Raw genomic sequence first — 23,470 nt, forward strand, 5'->3', positions numbered from 1 at the left:
ACATACACACACACACACACACACACACACACACACACACACACACACACACACACACACACAGTATGCTTCAAGAACAGTTTCCCGTCTAAAAATCTGTTTTCTGCATTATTCGCTTGCTTGTTACACATAAGTCTACCGTTGTTTACAGCGCTGTCAGCCGCTGTTGTTTTCCTTTTACTTACTTCCGAAAAGAAAACCTAATTTCTGCCGTTCAATAGGCTACTAAACAAATTTAAACTTTTTAACATTATGCAAAATTTTTAAATGCTAAGGTGTGTCTCTAATAAAACCTCTGTAATTTGCTCTGCTTCAGTTCAGCAGCATCAGGTAATGTTCATTTGTTGATTAATGGTTTTCTTTCATTTTTGATCTACTGCTGAATATTTTTATAAAATCGTTTTTCTGTTTTTAGCCTTAGCTTTCTTTTTATAGTTATAAAAATATGTAAATGTACTGATCTATGATCTGAATTATACTATTGACTGACTGTCTGAGGCTAACAGTTACACAATCATACCAAAACTCTGTCCTGATAGTTTCCACTTTCTCTTTTGTATCAGACATACTGAGACAATATTCGGGATAAATAACCATGAAAACAATTTATTCAGTTTAGAGGTTTACACATCATTATAATCAAAGAGCCTGTTTCACTTGAATCTTCCACTTGATGGCGCAGTAGAGCAAGTGAATCATTACAATGCTTCGAACCATGAGTCGACCAGTTGGATGGAAAGCTTCACTTCATCACGAGGCTTCAGCTCACCATCACTATAAACCACCACGTGGGGTACAGAGGCAGTACTGAAAAAAGGCTGACTATTCCGCTTCAAATCGATCGTCACTACTTAAGAAACGACTTGGACATTTTGGGATTTAAACTCAACTTCTGTTATTCAGCGAAAACACCAACAGACTCAGAAATTTATCACAATCAAAGTGTCGGATCATCTGAACTTGAGAACACGGAAATGTCTGCTGTAACAGCATCACTCTTCTCGACATTGCTGTTTGTCGGTGTCTTCCTGTTTGACTCTGCAGGTGAGGTTTAAAACCCCACACTTTGGGGGGAGAATTGGTAACATGCCAACTAGATCGAAAGTCCATTATCTAATCTAATTATTTTTAGATTGATTTGGTTTGTCTGGGATACGGCTGATATACTAGGCTGGGTTTAGTCGATGTGGATTTAACGTCTATTGACTGTAATCCAGCTGTGACGGAGACAAAGAAGTGTAATGTGTGTGTCAGTGTGATGTGTTGTAGTGTCAGGAGTCAGTATACAGCTACAAAGCTTTTTGTTCAGTGTATACAAACAGCTGTAGCTCCATAAAGGCAGCATGTAGAGACTCACAGGCTGTGTCACAATTAAGAGACCGCACGCTTGAAGTACGCGCAGTACGCATACTATGTACGGTGCGTACTATAAGTATGAGAAGTGCGAGGCTTGTGAAATGGGACGGTCTAGCCTTCGTCGCGCTGTTCAGGTTGCCTAGCAACCATGATACTAACCGCGAGAAACGTTACATACAGCTTTGATTGACAGAAATGAAGGAGAAAAAATGTCTTGTTGGTCATTCATTTTTGTCATGACATCACTTTGATTAGTTGAGTATCTGAGGCTGAGACCACAGGACTGTAAAACATGATAGTTAGTTAATGTTGTTCATGAGACTAAAGTCATCTCACTTTGGTAATGTAAATATAATATGGCCAATATTATATGTATTTTCAGACTATTATTTATATATATATATATATATATATATATATATATATATATATATATATATATATATATATACATATATTACAGCAGTGAGCTTGAACTCTGGGTCAAAGATTCAAGTAGCAGTTATTTATATTTCCTATCACCTTAAATCTTCACTCAAAGACAAGTATCTCTGACAGTGTATATACAGATGTATTATATATAACAGACAAATGTTGTTCTTTCAATATGTTGGCATTACTAAATTTGGCTCAATGCTTACATATATGTGTAAAAAGAAAATGTACGAGCTGTGATAACTGTTTCTGATAGAATGAAGATCAGACTGATATATGAAATATTCCTTTATTGGGTGAGAAAATCAGACCATGTCATAACTGCTTTAAGTCATACAGAATAGATATCAGAGCCTTAAACAGGCTGACTTCTGCTAAATGGGTCAAACTGGGCAGAAAGTATACAAACACATAACATCCTTATAGAATATGATGTAACACTATAGATCAACTTAGCTCAGAATATATAAAGCATATAAACAATTACAGCAATATGATGCAACAAACACAGCAGTGCTACTAATCCAAAATACTCAAAGCTTCATAGAACTGAAACAAACATTTATTTTTAGCTCCATTCTGCTGCTGATACATACTTTAGGTTTCTGAATATTAAACTTGTTGCTGCCTTTCATAGTGTGTAACTTGAAGGCCCTGAGTACTTTCTCCCACACTGAAAACACTGGGATGATAACATTATTTGAACATTACCTAATAAGACTGATTCAGGACAGACAATTAGTTATTTTAAACTTTCCTAGCAGTCCTTCACAAACAGGGAACAGTCTGTCTATTCTCTCCATCTGTCAGCTGCTGCTGGCTCTTCCTCCTCCTCTTCCTCACACACTGCTGAGTTTGTCCTGGTGGATCATCAGGGGTGCAAAGCCTCACAGATGATGTGCAGCAGTGGGTCCCTCAGTCTGTCCTCACTCTGGACACTTGCAGTTTTCACACATGGAAATCAAATGTGTGATAAGCTGCAGGATTCAAACACAAGTGTAACTTATAAATACATGTTCATACTTTTATTCCACAATCAGAGAGAAAGAAACAGAGAGAGAGTGCAGGACAGACAGACAGGTGACAGTCTCAGGTGTACACACTGCTACAAAACAGCACAAGAGAAGGAGGATTTAGTGTTTGTGTTATTACGAGTGCTAAACAAGAAGAGTTCCAGATGGTCCAGTGGACACATGTGTGACTCCTGTGATTAAAGCATCTTTCTTTCAGCTTAACGAGTGAACCGTCAGCTCGTTCAAACACACGTTAAAGTCCGTTTGGCTCGACACCACCGAACAGAGGCAGCAATATAACATAGCTAACATTAACAGTGCAGTGAATCCTGCTTGTGCTGTCATATTCAGGACTGCAAACCGAGCAGCATCACTGACTTTCAGCTTGTTGTGTTTGTGGATATATGACTGACTTTAATTATCCATAAAATCATCACATTCTCTGTAAGATTAAGGTCAACTATTGAGCGGCGAATATTTTAAAGGCTTTAAAACCAAGTTAGTACAAACATCACTAATGTCACATAACTTTGCCGACATGTGGCCAAAAGTAATGTTTTAATGTTCTTAAACATTCGCACATAAGTGACATAATATTCAGTACTTACTTTTGACAGTTCACTCTTCAGCCGCTCCCTTCTGCCGTATTTTGCGGCAAAATTATCCACACCCACCGCCGCACTATGGATTGTGGGATATATGGGACCACGAAGCGTGCACCGGACCACGCTTGATATTTGGGGAAATCCACTTTAATCACACTCTAAATCTTGTTTTAACATATGGCATAGAAACTGAACATTTAACAGTGTTTCCTGAAAACCGTCTCTTGTCTGATCATTTCCTGATAACATATAAATTAACAATAATTGATTACACAGCAGTGGGAAGTGGATTTCATTACAGTAGTGCTGTAACTAAGTTTAAGAATATAATCCACCCACTGCTGTCATCTTCATCTGTACCAACACAGAGGAGAGCAGCTACCTGAACATTAAATAAACGTGAACACTGTTTATGCTGGTACCTGTTCAGAGAAAAGGTTTAACTTGTTGTTCCTTGAAACGTTATTGTTGTATTGTCACTGTCAAAAACCAAAACAGCAAGCTGTGACTGTAAAGAACAGTATGTGAGGCTCTTTCACTTAGTAATTCAGTGCAATGCACAGCAAACATAGTTATAATTAAAACTCTGAGCAAACACTGATATACTTGTTGTCATAAGTGCAGATGTTTCCAGCTGTTCAGTAGCAAACATACCTCCAGCAGTCCTACACACCGGTACCTTTGATAGATTGTGGCTGTGGCTCAGGAGGTAGAGCAGGTTATCGTCTAAAGGTTAGTGGCCACTCCAGGCTGCATGCCAAACAGAGTTGCTCCTGATGTGTGAATGTTAGATAGAAAGCAAGTAGACACAGAAAAAAAGTGATCATATGTGTAAATAGGTGAATAAGACGTGTTAAATGAAAGCACATTGAATGCCAGTGTAGAAAAGCACTATGTTTGAGTAAAGTAAGAGATTAAATGACAACAGAAAAGAAGGGTCAAAGGAATTTAGTAGGCTGAAAATATTTTGGCTGTTTAAGAAGCAACTGTTTAGAAGGTTTGGAACAAAGCTATTTGTATTTACCAGTTGAAGCAGTCCATCTCACGTTCATGTTGGTTCTGGACCAAAATTTATATTTAAAGTGAATCATTCTGATCATTATTGTACTTTGACCTTTAACCTCTCTGCTCTGTGTTGTTTCCTCTTTCAGATCTGAAAACCATCACAGCTGAGTCTGGACAGGACGTCACTCTGACATGTCGAGCTCCAAACAACAACATCAGAATTACAAAGTGGAGCAGAGCTGACCTGGAGCCACAGTACGTGCTATTGTTGCGGGATGGTCACTTTGATCCAGCCAACCAGCATCCATCTTTTAAGAACCGGGTGGATCTGCAGGACAGACAGATGAAGGATGGAGACGTGTCTCTGATTCTGAAGAATGTAACTACTACTGATTATGGAACTTACGGGTGCGGTCTTTTCATTGAAGAAACACGCTCATGGGATCACCGCACAATCCACCTTCATGTTGTTCCTCCAGGTGAGTGAGTAGAGTTGAGTGTGTGTGTGATCAGAGGTGAAGCTGCTTCCTGGTTGTTGATGTGTGTTTGTTGTATGGATGAGCTGGTGGATGTCAGAGGTAGATAGATGTTTCTCCAGCTGTTGTCTTTGTGGCTGGTAGTCTAGAGTTGTAGAGCAGCATTGTTTGGGTAAGGTTAGAGCAGAAACAAAGACATTTATGAATCAGTCTCTTCTTCTCTTGCTCTCTAACTCGTCTGTAAACATGTGTGGGGAAACTCAATGTTAAAGCCTACAGCTGGAGGGGGAGGGGAGGGGTGAAGCTGGTGGTTGTGAGTCTGTGAAAGTGAATCCTGCCGGTGCCATAGCTGCTGAAAACTAGAGATGTCACCATACCACTTTTTAATGTCTGATACCGATATCATAAATTTGGATATCTGCCGATACCGATATGAATCCGATATAGCGTATTTTGTAATCAACAAAACTGTTTTTTATAAATATCTTGCTGCATTTTGTATAAGTTCATACTCGAGTTTTAAAAAACAAGAGACTAAAGCTATTCTGTTATACCTGTATGCAAAAAATACACTCCACCCAAAACTTTTTATAGTTCAGCAACACTGATCAATCTAATAAATTTAAACCTACACCATCCTCAATATTCTGGTATTTTAAAGAGTACTTACCTACCTAACTAATAGGGTTGCCAACTCCCAGCAAAAATATTAGGGAACCACCCCCCGCCCTTAATCGATGTAATCAACTTTAAGTTAATGCAAGTGTAAAACAAATGCACAGAAATCAATTATTTTTCTACAATAATTAAATAGATTCAACATCTTTCTTCAACAGACTTGCAGACTGCACAGATGGTACCTTCCCAAAGGAAAAAGTACTATAGCTTACTAGGGTATATTAGACTTAACAGTTACTATATACAGTAATGGACTTCTATACATTTAATCAGATGACCACTTTTGTTGTAAGATTCAGATAATTGTTTATTTAAAGTTTTTAAATGACATAACAAAGAAAAATATTTCTTTGTGCCCCCCTTTCCCTGTTAATGCCCTACCTGGCCCCCTACAAAACTTTGCTAGACCCGCCCCTGCACAGTTACCAGCTGTCAGCTACATAGAAAAGGATCCTGGTGTTATTTGTCTCTCAGAAACAGTTCATAACTTCCCTTCAACTCATTCATGTCACCTAAAAGGTAAACCTGTTTCTCCATCATCTGTTCAGCTCTGATGATTCAGTAAGGACATCTCCTGGTTTCATCTTCATGTTTCCCTCTCACCTCATATCCAAACTGATATCATGACCAGCATCTTTACAGCTGTGGCTCCAGCAAACATCAGCTGATACTAGAAAGTAATATTAAATACATTCTAACAACAGCTTATCACGCTTAAACGTGCTGCTGTTGTTTATCCACTGGTCTCCTCTTTCTAGTGCAAAGTGGGCGATAAACAAACAAGAGAGACGGGACTTGCAGCAGAAAAGCCGATCAGCTGATCATTGATCAGTTTCATGTTTGAAGTAATAACAGGAGAGGGAGGGGGAGAGAATGAGAGAAGTAGATGCAACTGCGCATCAAAGACAGAATAACTCCAGCTTTGTGTCTATTTTTTAATTCTAGCTGAAGTACGGGACAAATCGCTTCCTTTTCACCTGAATATGAAACTCCAATGGCCAGTCCAGCTGTGGCTCAACATATCAGTTGTTAAGGTTAATGTGGAAATACTATACAAACATTCAGGGATGAACTTACGCACTTGCTTTATTTCTCTGGGATAGTTTTCACCGAGATGAAATGCTGCGGTTAGGAAGCATGTAGCGAGGCTCCAAATGTTCCAACAGACCGCTGACAGGTCTCGCAGACAACAGCCGCTCTATCACGTGACACATACTGCTCCGATGCGCCGAGCTGGGTTACGCCAAGTAGCGCGTTTTGTGAGGTGATTTTGTGATACTTCGGATCGGATTACATTTTTTATTTCTCTCCGATATCCGATCCAGTAATTTAGGTCCGTATCGGACTGATACGTAATATCGGATCGGTCCATCTCTAGTGAAAACGTACTTAGTGCAGACACAAAACGTCCATTAGCTTCAAAGTGTCTCAGCAAATTGTCCCAGTTCCCATAAACACACTCTTAAATCTGTGGAAAGCCTTTCCCAAAGAGTTGAAGCTGTTACAGCTGCTAAGGGTCGGCTGACATCATATTAAATCCTGGGAATTTAAGAATGGGATGTCACTCAAGCTGAACACTCCCCTTTAACAGGAAGAAACCACCAGGGTGACTAATAATAACTATTTATTTGGAGAGGTGTAAGATAAGATAACATAACCTTTATTAGTCCCACACGTGGGTAATTTGTTTTGTTACAGCAGAAAGTGGACAGTGCTAAAGTTATATAACAAAAATTAGAATACAATACGAATAATATACTGTATACAACTGTACAGAATGGAATAAAATAAAATACTATATACTGTAGAATAAAATAGAATTGTTAGATCCAATCTATAGAGATATATTTTTGATACTTTCAATTATGTTAAATGTTTGATTTTGTATAATGTGTTGTTAGAGAATACATGCTGCGAGTTTAATTTGTGTCAGGTAAGAAAACATTACAGCGCATGTGTGGTAGCAGGTTAGAATGCGCCAGAACGGCAATGGAAATGTTCGCTGTAGCAGCAAATGGTTTTTTGACCGTGACATCATTTGTTTGTATGTACGAGTCAGAAATAAATCTGAACAGCTCGCATTAAGAAGTGGAAGAATTATTTTTTCAAAGCTGGGGACAGCAATTCGCCACTACAAGAATAACATATACAATAGGATAAAAATAGAATACAAATTCTATATATAACTGAGTAAAAATACAACTTTGTCAGAAAAGAGTATTGCGCATGTGTGGGTTTGTGTGTTTGATCAGCTGCAAAAGTCTTTGTTGTAGAGTCTGACAGCAGTGGGGAGGAAAGACCTGCGAAATCTCTCCGTCCCACACCGTGGGTGCCGCAGTCTCCCACTGAAGGAGCTGCTCAGTGCTGTCACAGTCTCATGCATGGGGTGGGAGATGTTGTCCAACAGGGATGACAGCTTAGCCGCCATTCTCCTGTCACTCACCACCTCCACTGGGTCCAGAGGGCATCCTAGAACAGAGCTGGCCCTTCTGATCAGCCTGTTCAGTCTCTTCCTGTCCCCAGCAGAGATGCTGCAACCCCAGCAGACCACACCATAAAAGATGGCTGAGGCCACCACAGAGTCATAGAAGGTCTTCAGGAGTGGGCCCTCCACTCCAAACGACCTGAGTCTCCGAAGCAGGTACAGCCTGCTCTGCCCTTTCCTGTAGAGCACGTCTGAGTTATGAGTCCAGTCCAGTTTGTTGTTCAGATGAACACCAAGGTACCTGTAGCTGTCCACAGCCTCGATGTCCATACCTTGGATGCTCAGTGGTTGCAGTGGAGGATGCTTGTGCCTGTGGAAGTTTACCACCAGCTCGTTGGTTTTACTGGCATTGATCTGGAGGTAGTTCAGCTGGCACCAGTCCACAAAGTCCTGAGTCAGTCCTCTGTACTCCTTGTCGTCCCCATCAGTGATGAGGCCGACTATTGCAGAGTCATCAGAGAACTTCTGCAGGAAGCACTGGGTGGAGTTGTGGGAGAAGTCTGCAGTGTAGATGGTGAAGAGGAACGGAGCCAGAACCGTTCCCTGTGGGGCCCCCGTACTGCAGACGACCCTGTCCGACACACAGCCCTGAGTCCTCACATACTGTGGTTGGTCGGTGAGGTAGTCCAAAATCCAGGTAGTGAGGTGATGGTCCACTCCAGAGTTCTCCAGCTTGTCCTTCAGAACCGAGGGAAGAATAGTGTTGAAGGCACTGGAAAAATCAAAGAACATGATTGTCACAGTGCTCCCAGCGGTCTCCAGGTGAGCGAGGGAACGATGTAGGAGGTGAATGACGGCATCAGTGATGGGTCCAGTGATGAGCTCACCAGGTGCCGAAACTGAGCCAGGACCAGCCGCTCCAGGGTCTTCATCAGGTGGGATGTCAAAGCCACCGGCCTGTAGCTGTTGAGGTCCTTGGGGCGTGAAGTCTTTGGCACTGGTACAACACAGGAGGTTTTCCAGAGCTGTGGGACTCTTCCCAGCCTCAGGCTCAGGTTGAAGAGGTGTTCCATCACCCCACACAGTTGGTCCGCGCAGGACCTGACGACCCTCGAGCTGATGCCATCTGGACCCGCTGCCTTCTTGGCTTTAATCCTCCTCAGTTCCCTCCTAACCTGGGTGGTTGAGAGAGACAGGCTGGAGCCTTGTGTTGAGTGTGTATTGGATGCTGTTGTTGGGGGTGGGGAGGAGTGAGCAGGGTGAGTAGAGGAGGTGTGAAGTGTCTGAGGTGTCAGAGGTGGAGCAGCAGCAGTGGGGGTGGGTGAGTCAGCAGCCGATGTTGGAGACTGCCTCATGGCTGAATCAAATCTGTTGAAGAAACGATTCAGTTCATTTGCCCACCTCACATCCCTCCCAGGCAGAGAGTTCTGATGTTTCTGGCCTGAGATGGTTCTGAGGCCTCTCCAGACTTTGCCAACGTTGTTTTGCTGAAGCTGGTTCTCCATCTTCTGCCTGTAGCTGTCCTTCCCATTCCTTATCAGTCCCCTCAGCTCTCTCTGCACCCTTTTCAGCTCCTCCTTGTCTTTGGATTTGAAGGACCTCCCACCTATAAACTCATAGTTAGTGAAAACAGGTCAGTGCAGCATAACTAAGGGAGGATTCAGGGTCACCTGGTCCAGCCCTAACTATATGCTTTAGCAAAAAGAAGAGTTTTAAGCCTAATCTTGAAAGTAGAGATAGTGTCTGTCTCCCGAATCCAAACTGGAAGCTGGTTCCACAGAAGAGGGGCCTGAAAACTGAAGGCTCTGCCTCCCATTCTACTTTTAAATACTCTAGGAACAACAAGTAGGCCTGCAGAGCGAGAGCGAAGTGCTCTAATAGGGTGATATGGTACTACAAGGTCATTAAGATAAGATGGGGCCTGATTATTTAAGACCTTGTATGTGAGGAGCAGGATTTTGAATTCAATTCTGGATTTAACAGGAAGCCAATGAAGGGAAGCCAAAACAGGAGAAATATGCTCTCTCTTTCTAGTCCCTGTCAGGACTCTTGCTGCAGCATTATGGATCAGCTGAAGACTTTTCAGCGAGTTTTTAGGACATCCTGATAATAAAGAATTACAGTAGTCAGAAGTGTTGATATTAATACCTAGGAATTTCAGGAAGAACACTTTACAAATAAATACAAATACAAATAAAGCTCTGTGGTCTCTGTAGTTCCTTACTGAAACATCTTCTAACATCTATAGTCTCCGAACTTGAACCTCTCTGCTCTGTGTTGTTTCCTCTTTCAGACCAGAAAAGCATCTGTTGATGAACTGGTCTGAGTGATGTGATCAGAGTGCAGTAGATAATGTCTGACAACAGTTTGAATAGTGTAGCAGATTCATGCAGCTATTTAAACTATAATTTAAAAATAAGATAAAATGATCTGACCAAAACTGTTTACGCCATGAAATTTGGAAAACAACAACGAATAAGCACCAAACCAATAAAGAATTTATATTTTTGGATGAAAAAACTATTTATTTTATTTTATTTTTTTTGGCTTTGTGAAACTCCATCTTCTGTCTTTTCCCCTTCCAGTTAAGTCAAATGAGTAAAAGTCATAAATACATAAACCCTAAACCCTGGAATGTCTAAGTTATAATTTTCTGGTACTTTGAAAAACAAATGTGATTCTTAATAATTAGCATGGTTGCATCATAGTTAGCACTGCTGGCTCACAGGAAGAAGGTCTTGGGTACAATTCCACCATCAGGCCTAGAATCAGAATCATAATACTTTATTAATCCTGAAGGAAATTAGGGTTACAGCAGGCAGCACGCTAATGGCACAAAGGAACCTTCTGACCGAACTTTACACAAACATCACATTGGGAAGACATGTCAGAGAGGTAGGCTGATTGGAAAAAACCAATGAAAATACATAACATGAGGTGAGAGGAGGAGAAAAAACTCCACTCAGACTGAGCTCGTAATGAGAGAACAGTTTGAGAACAGTAAAAACACCCCAGCACAAAAAGCACATGACTGTCAATACACCATAGAAACACAAGACAAGCAACAGGGGCGGGTAAGGGTAAGAGAGAGCCGGTGTAGACAGCGCATCCGGTCCTGCAGCATGTCTGCGCTGGTCCAGTCAACCCGCCATCTGCCCCGGTAGGGCACAAGCATCGAAGGTGTTTGGAAAGGGAGGGGGGATGAGTGTGTATCAGTGTATGTGTGTGTGTGTCCAGAGTTCAGCTGACACAGTGTCCTTCGCCCTGCCAGGCTAAGTAAACAGTCTTCCAGCCAACCCAGGTGGCCTTGCATAGAATAGGAAGAAACAGTCTATGCACAGTCTGTTATCAGGGTGTTTTTGTTCAGCTCTGGCTTCCTCCCACAGTCCAAAGACATGCAGTTAGTGGGGTTAAGTTAACTGGTCATTCTAAATTTCCTGTGAGTGTGAGTGGTTGCCTGTCTCTCTGTGTTAGCCCTGCGAGAGACAGGCAACCTGTCCAGGGTGTACCCTGCCTCTCACCCTGCAGTAGCTGAGCAAGGCTCCAGCCGTCCTTTGGTCCTTTATAACCTGGCTAGGTTTTCGTTTATTACAACAGTTTTTAACAGTTTTGGTCAGATCATATGGATTTTTTTATTAAAGTGCTCAGAAATCCTCCTAGTATGTAAGATTTTACACAACATTCATATTGTGAACAATTTACATTTTGCCTAATCTACTGCATTAGAAGAGGAAATGGATTCTGTTCTGTTCTTCACTCATCACCTACCTGACAGCTGACACCTCACACCTGTTTCTCACCTGCAGGTCAGACAGGAGGACAAGAGAAGGATGGATCTGTTGGAACGATAGTTGGTCTGAGTGTTTCTGCTGTAATTCTTGTTGCTGCTGTTTTTTTTATCTACACAAGACATTGCAAACAGGGCCAGAGACCATACCAGCTTCCTGTTTGTTAGTACCATGTTTGAAATATCTCATAGTTTTTTACAGCTGAACTCTGAGTCTCCTGCTGCAGTTGTTTTTTGATCTACAGAAAACATAAACCATCTCAACGTTCAAATCAGTGTCCTGCCTCCTAATTCTTAACATCTGAACTGTGAGTCAGACGATCTGAGGACAGATGGAAATGAACTATCCTGAACATCCAGCAGACGACTGTAGACATCAGACGTCTCTGCTTATCATCATGTTTAGACTCAGACCAACATTGTGTGTCTGTGCTGTCTGTCAGTGACTCTGAACTTTTTATAGTTATAAAAATATGTAAATGTACTGATCTATGATCTGAATTAAACTATTGACTGACTGTCTGAGCCTAACAGTTACACAATCATACCAAAACTCTGTCCTGATAGTTTCCACTTTCTTTTTTGTATCAGACATACTGAGACAATATTCGGGATAAATAACCATGAAAACAATTTATTCAGTTTAGAGGTTTACACATCATTATAATCAAAGAGCCTGTTTCACTTGAATCTTCCACTTGATGGCGCAGTAGAGCAAGTGAATCATCACAATGCTTCGAACCATGAGTCGACCAGTTGGATGGAAAGCTTCACTTCATCACTAGGCCATCCTACCTGTGTCAGGAAAAGAAGCAGAGTTATAGGTGTTCACATTTAATCATTTCTCTGTAACCTAAATTCTTTGTATGTGTAAAAAGAGAAGTGTTAACAGTTCTCACCTTTCTAGCGTGTCTAACAGTTTAAAACTGTGGAAGGCTGGACAGCTTACCTGTCCAGCCTTCCACCACACACAATCCAAAGAAGCCTTCACTCAAATGTTTGTCATAAAGCAGAAGCCAGCAGCCACCAGCTGGCCAGGGAGCTGCTCATTTGTAGTGATCCCCGGAGAGTGATTGGCCAACTGTGCCCAGACCAGCCAATAGACACATGCCAATCAACTTTGAACTGGCCAATAGGTGGAGGCTTGACACCTAAAAGATAAAATGAACACAAAAGCAAAGCCACATCTCTTGGCACCTAACACACTGTTAAAAAAAATCTATAAATTAACATAATTATTCCTATAAGTGTTACAGAATTTACTTTTTTTATGCATTTTAATAAAGATCAGATGGTGAAAGAACATTACTTATGAAATTAAAAGTAACTGTAAATAAACATGTTTTATGAAAAATGGCATAAGTGGGGCAGCACGGTGGCACGGTGGTTAGCACTGTTGCCGCACAGCAAGAAGGTCCTGAGTTCAATTCCACCATCAGGCCGGGGTCTTTCTGTGTGGAGTTTGCATGTTCTCCCCGTGTTTGCGTGGGTTCCCTCCGGGTACTCCGGCTTCCTCCCACTGTCCAAAGACATGCAGTTTGAGGGGATAGGTTAATTGGATAATCCAAATTGTCACTAGGTGTGAATGTGAGCGTGAATGGTTGTCTGTCCCTGTGTGTTGGCCCTGCGACAGACTGGCGACCTGTCCAGGGTGTACCCCGCCTCTCGCCCTATGACAGCTGGGATAGGCTCCAGCGCCCCCCGCGACCCTGGAAAGGATAAGCGAATGGATGGATGGATGGCATAAGTGACTTAAAAATATTTTAAGTACAAATAGAGCCAAATTAACTAATGTTGCATTAAACACTATTATGAAGAGTTTTAAAACAAATTAAAGCTTATATTTTCTAAATGCAACTTAAAAAACAAGGTTAATATTTATTAAATACACAAGTATATGTGAAGTCATATCTGATCAGTCATTTTGTATTTGATCTGTAATTAAAAGCATTTTCTTGATATTTTAAAAATATGATTTAAATGTACAATATATTGAACATAAAATGACATAATACTAACCCAACTGATGTCAATATTTTTATTACATTGTAATTGAATTCAATTGAATACAGTTTTATGTATTTTAAGCCTGATTATCAGGATTACAGCAGTGTACATTATTCGGTTATGTGCAATGATCCAGGCAGTGAACTGCTACAAATGAAAGCTGTGGTATGATAAAGTAAGTATGATCATGGATTACGTGTGGTACTAGACTCACACTCAAAAGAAAACACTAACACCTACATTGTTTTTCTTCTCTTCTCTCAGGTTGGGCTCTTTTGTTTGGTCTGATGGCGCTTACAGCTCTCTGTCTCCTTTTTGAAGCTGAAGTTTAACCTCATCCACCTGATTAATGACAACAGAAAAATGTCTCAGGTTATTCTTAAATCTCAGCATCCATTAAAAAAAAACTTATTGTACTTACAGAGCAACCACAGCAGAGTTTAGATCTTTTAAACCCTCCTCCTCCCTGTCTGTGACTGACTCTGAGGCAGTTTTCTCACTGTTTGGCATTTAAATGAAGTCTTTAGTTTGTAGTAATTAAAAAATACAAGCTGTATTTTTTTTTCCTTTAGGTACGAGCAATTCAGCTGAGAGGAAGTGAGCTGCAGGAGATGGATTTTACCTCCTAAATGAGTCTGAGAACGTCTTTCTGTTAACCACTAACATGTAGAATTGAAAAACACTGTAAGGTTTCTCTGGTTCAGTAATGTCTGATACAGCAATCGATCGTCACATGAACAAATGTAAGAAAAACAAAAGAAGGATGGTCTGTTAGTAAATTAACTTATTATTAGTCATATAATTGCATAAAAAGCTCCAAATGCCTGGAACATCACAAAGAGAGGTCCAATTCAGGGACTGCAGTTAAAGGTGAAGCCTTGGACAAAGTTAGTGGCTCCAGTGCTATCCAACTGTCAGTCAAATAGGCCACGCCCACACAATCCAAACTTTAACACTTATAAGTTCCAAATATGTGATGTATAAAAAAATAAAAAATAAAAAAAGCACAAAAAATAAAACTCCACCTTCCTAACAGTTGTTACGAAGGGCAGCGCTCATCTGGAACAAAAAAATCAGCCTTGGTATTTTTGGTCCATGATCAGTCAATATAACAGATGGATAGTGAAGTGGTAAGACAACGACTTGCCTTTGGTACTTTAGGTCAGGAGATTTTTATATATATATATATATATATATACTGCCCTACAATCACACAAAGAAAAGAGATCAACCCGAAAAATCACATCCCCACAATAAGCAAGCGGTCTGTTTTTCTTGATTTTACAACTGCACTCTTCAAACACTCCTCCATCTTGTGTAAATGTAAAAGTGAAACGACTAGGAGTACTGAGCTCATCCTCCATCTAATTATCATACATTACAGGAAAAAACTGATTAAAAATGAGAAGAAAACAGGAATGGAGTCAGAGGTATTTTAATCTGATACTAAGGAAAACTCATCATTCTGGTCAATGATGCTTCCAGCCTCTAGTTGATAAGTGTATTGATCCTCATGGCATCTCTGGCACTGATGTTGTCCAGTTGCTGGACAGTTTCACACTCAGCCCTAAACTCAGCCTGAATAATCCAACAGAAACACATCATCTTCTCAAAAAGATGAGATCCAGAAGCCACCAAACAGACACAAGAGTTATGAAGGTTTTATATATATAAATATTCACCTGTTTTGGAAGTATATCTTTATGACTCTGTTGTTGTTATTACACCTACTGTGTGTCAAAGTTAAGGTTTAATAACTGATCAACAAATCGATTTACTCTGCCTTACAGAAACCTGGTTGCAGCAGGATGAGTATGTTAGTTTAAATGAATCAACACCCCCGAGTCATTCTAACTACCAGAAATCTCGAAGCACAGGCCGAGGGGGCGGTGTGGCAGCAATTTTTCACACCAGCCTATTAATTAACGAAAGACCAAGACAGACTTTTAATTCATTTGAAAGCCTGATGCTTAGCCTCGTCCACCCCAGCTGTAAAACTCAGAAACCAGTCTTACTTGTTATCATCTATCGTCCACCTGGGCCTTACACAGAGTTTCTCTCTGATTTCTCAGGCTTTTTATCTGATTTAGTGCTCAGCTCAGATAAAATAATTATTGTGGGTGATTTTAACATCCATGTAGATGCTAAAAATGACAGCCTCAACATGGCATTTAATCTGTTAATAGACTCAATTGGCTTCTCTCAAAATGTAAAAGAACCCACCCACCACTTTAATCACACTCTACATCTTGTTTTAATATATGGCATAAAAACTGAACATTTAACAGCCTTTAACCTTCCCCGAGGCTTAATTATTATTAATCTTTTAACAGGTTTCTTTCTGTAAAAGCGACCCTTTCCGTCCCACTGTTGTCAAAGTGTTTCTTCATAGGGGATCATCTAAATTTTAGGGTTTTCTCTGTTTTATTGTAGGTCTTTACCTTACAATATAAAACATTTTGAAGATTTGAATTGAGATAATTAAGATGAGTGAAGAGACCAGCTGCACATTTTCCATTTCTGTCCTTCATGTGACCACTAGAGGGAGATGTTTGCTTGGGACTAGTATGGATGTCTTGGTTGTCAGTGGATCACCACTTGCAAAGTTTGTTGAAATCTTTTAAGAGCTCAGTTGTGTTGGTGCAATTATAATAAATACCAACTATTAATGAAAAAAGTGTATTTTTCAGTTCACTTTTTCTGTATTACGTTTCAAGTCATGTCATGTTTTGCATGCTCTCTGCAGCATCAAATGATTTTGTATTAAAACTTTATGTAACTTAAAAACCTACCAAAGAATTTGTTATCTATTGTGGTGGTGATGCAACATTTAACTGCTCATAATCTAGATTATAGTATAATATATATGCATAGAGTTTTATTGTCATGATCTATAGGCAGGCTGGACTCAAACACAGGAAATGGAAAAATATCTTTAGTGACTTTATTTACAGTGAAAGTAGAAGTTAAAGTATTTGCTAGTGATGGTACGTACATTTGTTATAATGCATGTGTGATTCTCCTAACATCAAATGTAACACGTCATAACGTCCTGTGGACTTTCAACTTCTTTTAAGTAATGAAAAGGTTCATTACTTGAAGGACTGATTGCCCACTCTTCAGAGCTGAGTTGCCAGCTTCTGTTTATTATCATGTAGCATTTCTGTGAGATATCAGGGTAACGTTATGATTATGGCTATGGTTATGTTATGAACTGTTTATTATTATTATTACTTAGCAAGGAGTGTTCTTTTCCTGGCTCATGTCGGACACTGTTTCGCGCTGTTTTGGTTTTGCGCCGAAACGTCACTTCCTACCGCGTCAGGTACTGAGGGAGGTACTGACTGGGTGAGGCTGTGGGCGTCGTTAATCGATCGTCGGAGTGTGAGAGAGGAGTCGGACATTTTGGCATCGAGCGAGTAAAACTTTATTTTAACCTTAAACTTTATCTCATGATGTCAGGTTTAAACTCAGGTTCGGTTATTCTGTGAAAATACCAACAGAATCAGACTTTTATCACCATTAAAGTGTCGGATCATCTGACCTTGAGAACACAGACATGCCCGCTGTGACTGTGTCACTCTGCTCCACGTTGCTGTTTGTAGGAGTCTTCCTGTTTGTCTCTGCAGGTGAGATTTACCTGTTAGAAACCTCACAGTTTGGGGGGAGATCTCGTAACTTGTAAACGACACTTGACTCTTTTCTAATAATTATTTCCCTACTGATTAAGTTTGTCTGCGATACAAGTCAAAGTGGATTTAACGTCTACTGACTGTAATCCAGCTGTGACAGAGACAAAGAAGTGTAATGTGTGTTGTAGTTTGAGGAGTCAGCGGTAGCGGTTTTAGATACGGGCGACACGAGTGGTCTCCCGGGGCGGCATCGTGGTGGAGGCGGCATCACGGGCATCGGCAAAAAACAAAAACAAAAATTACTCGTTCTCATGCTGCCCCGACGTCATGCCAGCGCATGTTGGGAATGGGGAGGAGAGGGCGGGGCGGCGGGGGATTCTCTGGCTGGCTGGACCAGCATCTAATAAAACAAAATAAAACAAAATGAAAACAAAACAACAAACACGAAAACAGCAGACATTATGATACAGACTTATAATTTGCACCGATGTTTTTTCGAAATTCTATACGTGAAAAGTGAGCGCGAGAGCCCTCGGTGCGCCTGCTCGCCAGGGGCGGATCTAGAGAAATTTTCTTAGGGTGGCATGAGGGTGGCAAAGAAATCAAATGGGGTGGCAAAATCAAAGCCTTTTTTTTCAAACACATATGCAGGTGGTTACATATGGTTAAAATAATTCAAATGCAGTAAGTATACACGTTTTTCATATAAATATAGTCTATAACTTAATTATTGTCTGTAGTCCACATAATTACACACTTTAGTTACATAAAACATGTGAGTTTTGATGTTATGTACTTTATAGCCTGTATAATAAATAAATATGTAGCCCAATAAGTATAAAATCCAGAAAGCTACACAACATGGGGCGGTTCATTTACAAACACAAGTCTAACTTAAGTTTCACTGTTTTTTGTTAGAAAACAATCAAATTGTTACAGCTTAAATTACACAAAATGTCAGAAATCTGCACTGTCATGAACAAAAATTTAAACCTAATTTTTCATGATTTGTTGGATTAACCCACTGAGGTCTGAAATACAACCGGCCATTTTTGACTCCTTTTGAGTTTACGTTTGTATTTCACCCTCAAATTGTTTCATTTTATTTTTTCCCTCTTGCCTTGTTTGGTATCATTCTTTTCAGCTCAACTGAATTTAGTTGTTTTTTCACTGACATACTGCATTAGTACTACTGATCTGAAATCACACAAAGAACTTAAAATCCTAGTAGTATTTTTTTACTCTAAAAAAAACCACAGACATGTTGAGTAAATTTTTATAACTTGAAATGTAAATATAAAATGTACATTTTGTAAACATATACAACTATTTATCTAAAAATGCAGCCAATACACCTGCTGTTTTTTTTTTCATTTTGTACAACCATTTAAAAATATTACTAAAACTAAAATGAGAGAACAATCAGGTGTTGCAATAAGATGCCCCACAAATGATGTGTCACAGTAAAAAAAAAGTTTGTCCACCAAAAGACAGAGGAGAACAGCACAGGGATAAACCTGCAGGCCTGACAGCAGGAGATGTATCACTCCGCTGGTTTTCTACTTAGTGACAGTGTTTACACTGCAAATGTGCCTTTGTGACATTCATTAGTGCCCTCACTGACACACAAAACAAAACAACGACTACACAACAGAACAACTACACAAGACAACACAACACACTAAGTATACACTCCACACTAAACGTCACAAATCTCCCACATCTAAAAACTCTCTCCCTCTCTCTCTCTCACTCGCTCGCTCCCTTTGTCTCGCTGCCGTTATCGTCACTCCCAAAACTCTCCCCTCTTCCTAAACAACCAAATCCTACGTGTTGACTTTTTTTTTGATTGGTGCATTTTTCCACCGATAGGAAAGAGGTGTTTTTTTCCCTTTCTTTACTGTTTTCGCGCTGTCCTTAGAAAACGCTTAAAACACACACACACAAAAACGTGACGACAGTATTTAGAAAAAAGCATGGCTTATATATATTATCATAACTCTGGATTTACTGGCCTGTTATTAAAATGTAAAAACTTTGAAGTCTGAACTTTCAATGTGGGCTGAAATAGAGACTCAGTGTGGCTGCAGCTTGTTGCTATGTCAGCTTACATCAGTCATGTGATTTGGAGTTGCAGCGTGTCCGTGGACCACAGAGGGTTAATAACACTCACCTTCCTTCCATTTCCAGAGTGTAACATCCAACCACCTGTGTAAAATCCGAAATTCCCATGGTGTTGTTCAAAATGTGCTCTGGCGCAATCATAAGCATCGCTTGCTACTGAAAACAAGAAAAAAGCCGGTCCTGCTGTGGGCTGAACCATTTGTTAATGGTGGAGGGGGGGAACACTATGCAATATATTTAGTTTTAGCATTTATATTCACTGTTGACTGTAACTACGCTCAAACTGTTAATGCTATCTTATTTTAATAAACAACACTGTCATATGCAAAACTGGGGTGGCACTTGGGGTGGCAAGGGATCATTTTAGGGTGGCATTTGCAACCCCATGCCACCCTTCTAGATCTGCCCCTGCTGCTCGCTGCTGAAGTCAAAGTAAACTTAATTGTCATCTCCGCTTCATACAGTCCAGTATATAGAGGCTCCAGTTACAGCAGTGCAAGTAAACAAACAATAAATATAAGAAGAGTAAGAAAATAAATATACACTTTAGGACGAGGGGTAAAGGGATCAATGACCATTTATAATTTACAGTTTGATGGTTTCAAGTCTCACACACAGCCTGTCGAAAGGGGAGGGGGTGGCTGCTTCCAAATAGAGCACATTTCATTAATAATGTTATCAATCCAAGCCCATTATGGATTCATGATTTGAATCCTGGGTTGTGTGAAATGCCAGAAATAAACAAAGTGAATCTGTGAACTAAGGTGTAGGTCTATTAGGTTATGTTGTGGTGATTCTCGGGTTGAAGGATGGGTGTTCATACTGGAGTGCAAAATTAAAACCAATGGAAGATGGACAGGGCTCCAAACAGGCTAGGACCTGGGAGTCAGTATACAGCTACAAAGCTTTTTGTTCAGTGTATACAAACAGCTGTAGCTACAGAAAAGGCAGCATGCAGAGACTCACAGTGTCTTAACTGCTCAGACAGGAACCACCCACCACTTTAATCACACTCTAGATCTTGTTTTAACATATGGCATAGAAACTGAACATTTAACAGTGTTTCCTGAAAACCCTCTGCTGTCTGATCATTTCCTGATAACATTCACATTTACAATAATTGATTACACAGCAATGGAGAGTAGACTTTATCACAGTAGATGTCTTTCTGAAAGTGCTGTAACTAAGTTTAAGAATATAATCCACCCACTGTTATCATCTTCAATGCCCTGTACCAACATAGAGCAGAGCAGCTATCTGAACGCTACTCCAACAGAGGTCGATTATCTTGTTAATAATTTTACCTCCTCACTACGTACGACTCTGGATACTGTAGCTCCTGTGAAAACTAAGGCCTCAAATCAGAAGTACCTGACTCCGTGGTATAATTCTCAAACACGTAGCCTAAAGCAGATAACTCGTAAGCTGGAGAGGAAATGACGTGTCACAAATTTAGAGGATCATCATTTAGCCTGGAGAAATAGTTTGCTGCTTTATAAGAAAGCCCTCCGCAAAGCCAGAACATCTTACTATTCGTCACTGATTGAAGAAAATAAGAACAACCCCAGGTTTCTCTTCAGCACTGTAGCCTGGCTGACAACAACCAGCATGGCTACAGTCACAATTTGGGCCCACCACTCTTTATGGAGCAAACTGTAGTGGAAGGCTTTGGCAGACTCTGTACGTTGCAGCTTGTGGGCTGAAGTATAGATAAGCTGTTGCTCTCTCTGGAGACTGGTGGAACTCGCTCGTTAATATAACCCCAGAGTTACAGTGTATTATATATATATCATATGCTTGGGCTCTTTTTATCCATTTTTTAAAATATAATTAAAATAAAACATTCTGATCATAATTGTACTTTGACCTTTAACCTCTCTGCTCTGTTTTGTTTCCTCTTTCAGATCAGACAAACATCACAGCTGAGTCTGGACAGGACGTCACTCTGACATGTCGAGCTCCAAACAACAACATTGCAAAGTGGAGCAGAGCTGACCTGGAGCCAGAATATGTCTTTTTGTACCGGGATGGGCGTTTTGATCCAGCCAACCAGCATCCATCTTTTAAGAACCGGGTGGATCTGCAGGACAGACAGATGAAGGATGGAGACGTGTCTTTGATTCTGAAGAATGTAACTACTACTGATTATGGAACTTACGGGTGCGGTCTTTTCATTGAAGAAACACGCTCATGGGATCACCGCACAATCCACCTTCATGTTGTTCCTACAGGTGAGTGAGTAGAGTTGAGTGTAAACAACTCGTCTGTAAACATGTGTGGGGAAACTCAATGTTAAAGCTTACAGCTGGTGGGGGAGCGGAGGGGTGGAGCTGGTGGTTGTGAGTCTGTGAAAGTGAATCCTGCCGGTGCCATAGCTGCTGAAAACGTACTTAGTGCAGACACAAAACGTCCATCAGCTTCAAAGTGTGTCAGCAAAATGTCCACATGATGACTGATGGATGAGAGAGGTCCCATTTTTGTTGTTGTGCACAAATCATTGAACAACACAAACACTTAGAGCTCCTTTCAGTGCTGCCTGTTTTGTTACTGCACACATTTCTGATGGTCCTACAGTCCAACGTAGCAAACATCTCCCTGAAGCCTCTTTCTTAGAGAGCAAAGGTTGGATCAGAGCAGCTGAAAGGACACATCTATGAATGCAGGCAGAGACTTTCTCACAGCCTCACACTCAGCTTTAGACTGAGGATCTCTGTTAGTCACTGAGATTACAGATTCAGGCATTTATGATAGTGTAACATGACTAGAATTCAATAACCTAGAACAGTGATTGTGGCCGCAGTTTTTGTCAGATGTCCTTTTTTAATTGAAAGCACAGAAAATTCCACCACCAGGTAAATTTTCACAATTTACTTTTTAATTAATGCCTGCACATGAAAAAGAAATTGTTTTTTGTTTTTTTTTTTCTCTCATCACCTACCTGACAGCTGTTTCTCACCTGCAGGTCAGCCAAGAGGACAGAGAGGATCGAGGGAACACAGATGCAGTGAAAAAGGATGGATCTGACGGACTGATTGTTGGTTTGTCCGTTTGTGCTGTGCTTCTTGTTGCTGCTGTTTTTGTTTTTCTGATCTACAGAAAACAGTCTTGAGATTCAAATGAGCGTCCTGCTGAGATTGCAATACCTCTTCAAACTTAAGATCATCTCTCATGAAAATAAGATTGTATTATATTGTTGTGGTGGGATGTGCTCAGGTGGGCCATGGCAGGGGAGGCAGATGCACCTGAGCGGCTTACAGTCTGAATTGTCTGTGTTGTTGTTGTTGGGGAAGTATTCAGCTGTAAGCTGGAAAACTAAAGCTCTGTGTTTGTGTGAAAAGTGACAGCAACCAAGAGTAATGAATGAATGCTGAAAAGCATTAATTCGTCGACAGGTCAGCCAAGGGATGAGCTGGCCCAAATTATGGGCATGTTGAGGGAGCAGGACGAGACTGAGTGCCACACTCAGACAATCGAGCGGCTGGCAGCTCAGATCGGTTCCTGGCCGGTGCTGCCACCTGCAACCCTTGACCGCAGAGGGAGTTGCAGAAGGCAGAGTGGCAAGAAGAAAGCCATTGTTAAAAGAAAACCATAAGAAGTCCCGTTTGCAGTTTGCCACAAGCCATGTGGGGGACACAGCAAACATGTGGAAGAAGGTGCTCTGGTCAGATTAGACCAAAATGGAACTTTTTGGCCAAAATGCAAAACGCTATGTGTGGCGGAAAACTAACACTGCACATCACTCTGAACACACCATCCCCACTGTCAAATATGGTGGTGGCAGCGTCATGCTCTGGGGGTGCTTCTCTTCAGCAGGGACAGGGAAGCTGGTCAGAGGTGATGGGAAGATGGATGGAGCCAAATACAGGGCAATGTTGGAAGAAAACCTCTTGGAGTCTGCAAAAGACTTGAGACTGGGGCGGAGGTTCA

At 40.7% G+C, this 23,470-nt stretch overlaps 1 protein-coding gene and 1 pseudogene across 1 annotated transcript; both read left to right on the plus strand.

Annotated features, from left to right (window-relative positions):
• The window catches only part of LOC112846316 (zinc finger protein 85-like), a 241,768-nt pseudogene that overhangs the window by 64,409 nt on the left and 153,889 nt on the right, over window positions 1-23,470 (plus strand).
• LOC109201371 (butyrophilin-like protein 3) lies at window positions 17,150-23,200 on the plus strand. Its single transcript, XM_019357041.2, has 3 exons — window positions 17,150-17,416; window positions 21,448-21,774; window positions 22,506-23,200. Exons 1-3 carry the CDS (start codon window positions 17,347-17,349, stop codon window positions 22,565-22,567), a joined length of 459 nt encoding a protein of 152 aa, XP_019212586.1. The 5' UTR covers window positions 17,150-17,346; the 3' UTR covers window positions 22,568-23,200.

This window comes from Oreochromis niloticus, linkage group LG3, assembly GCF_001858045.2.
Source record: "Oreochromis niloticus isolate F11D_XX linkage group LG3, O_niloticus_UMD_NMBU, whole genome shotgun sequence".
In the NCBI taxonomy this organism is placed as follows: Eukaryota; Metazoa; Chordata; class Actinopteri; order Cichliformes; family Cichlidae; genus Oreochromis; species Oreochromis niloticus.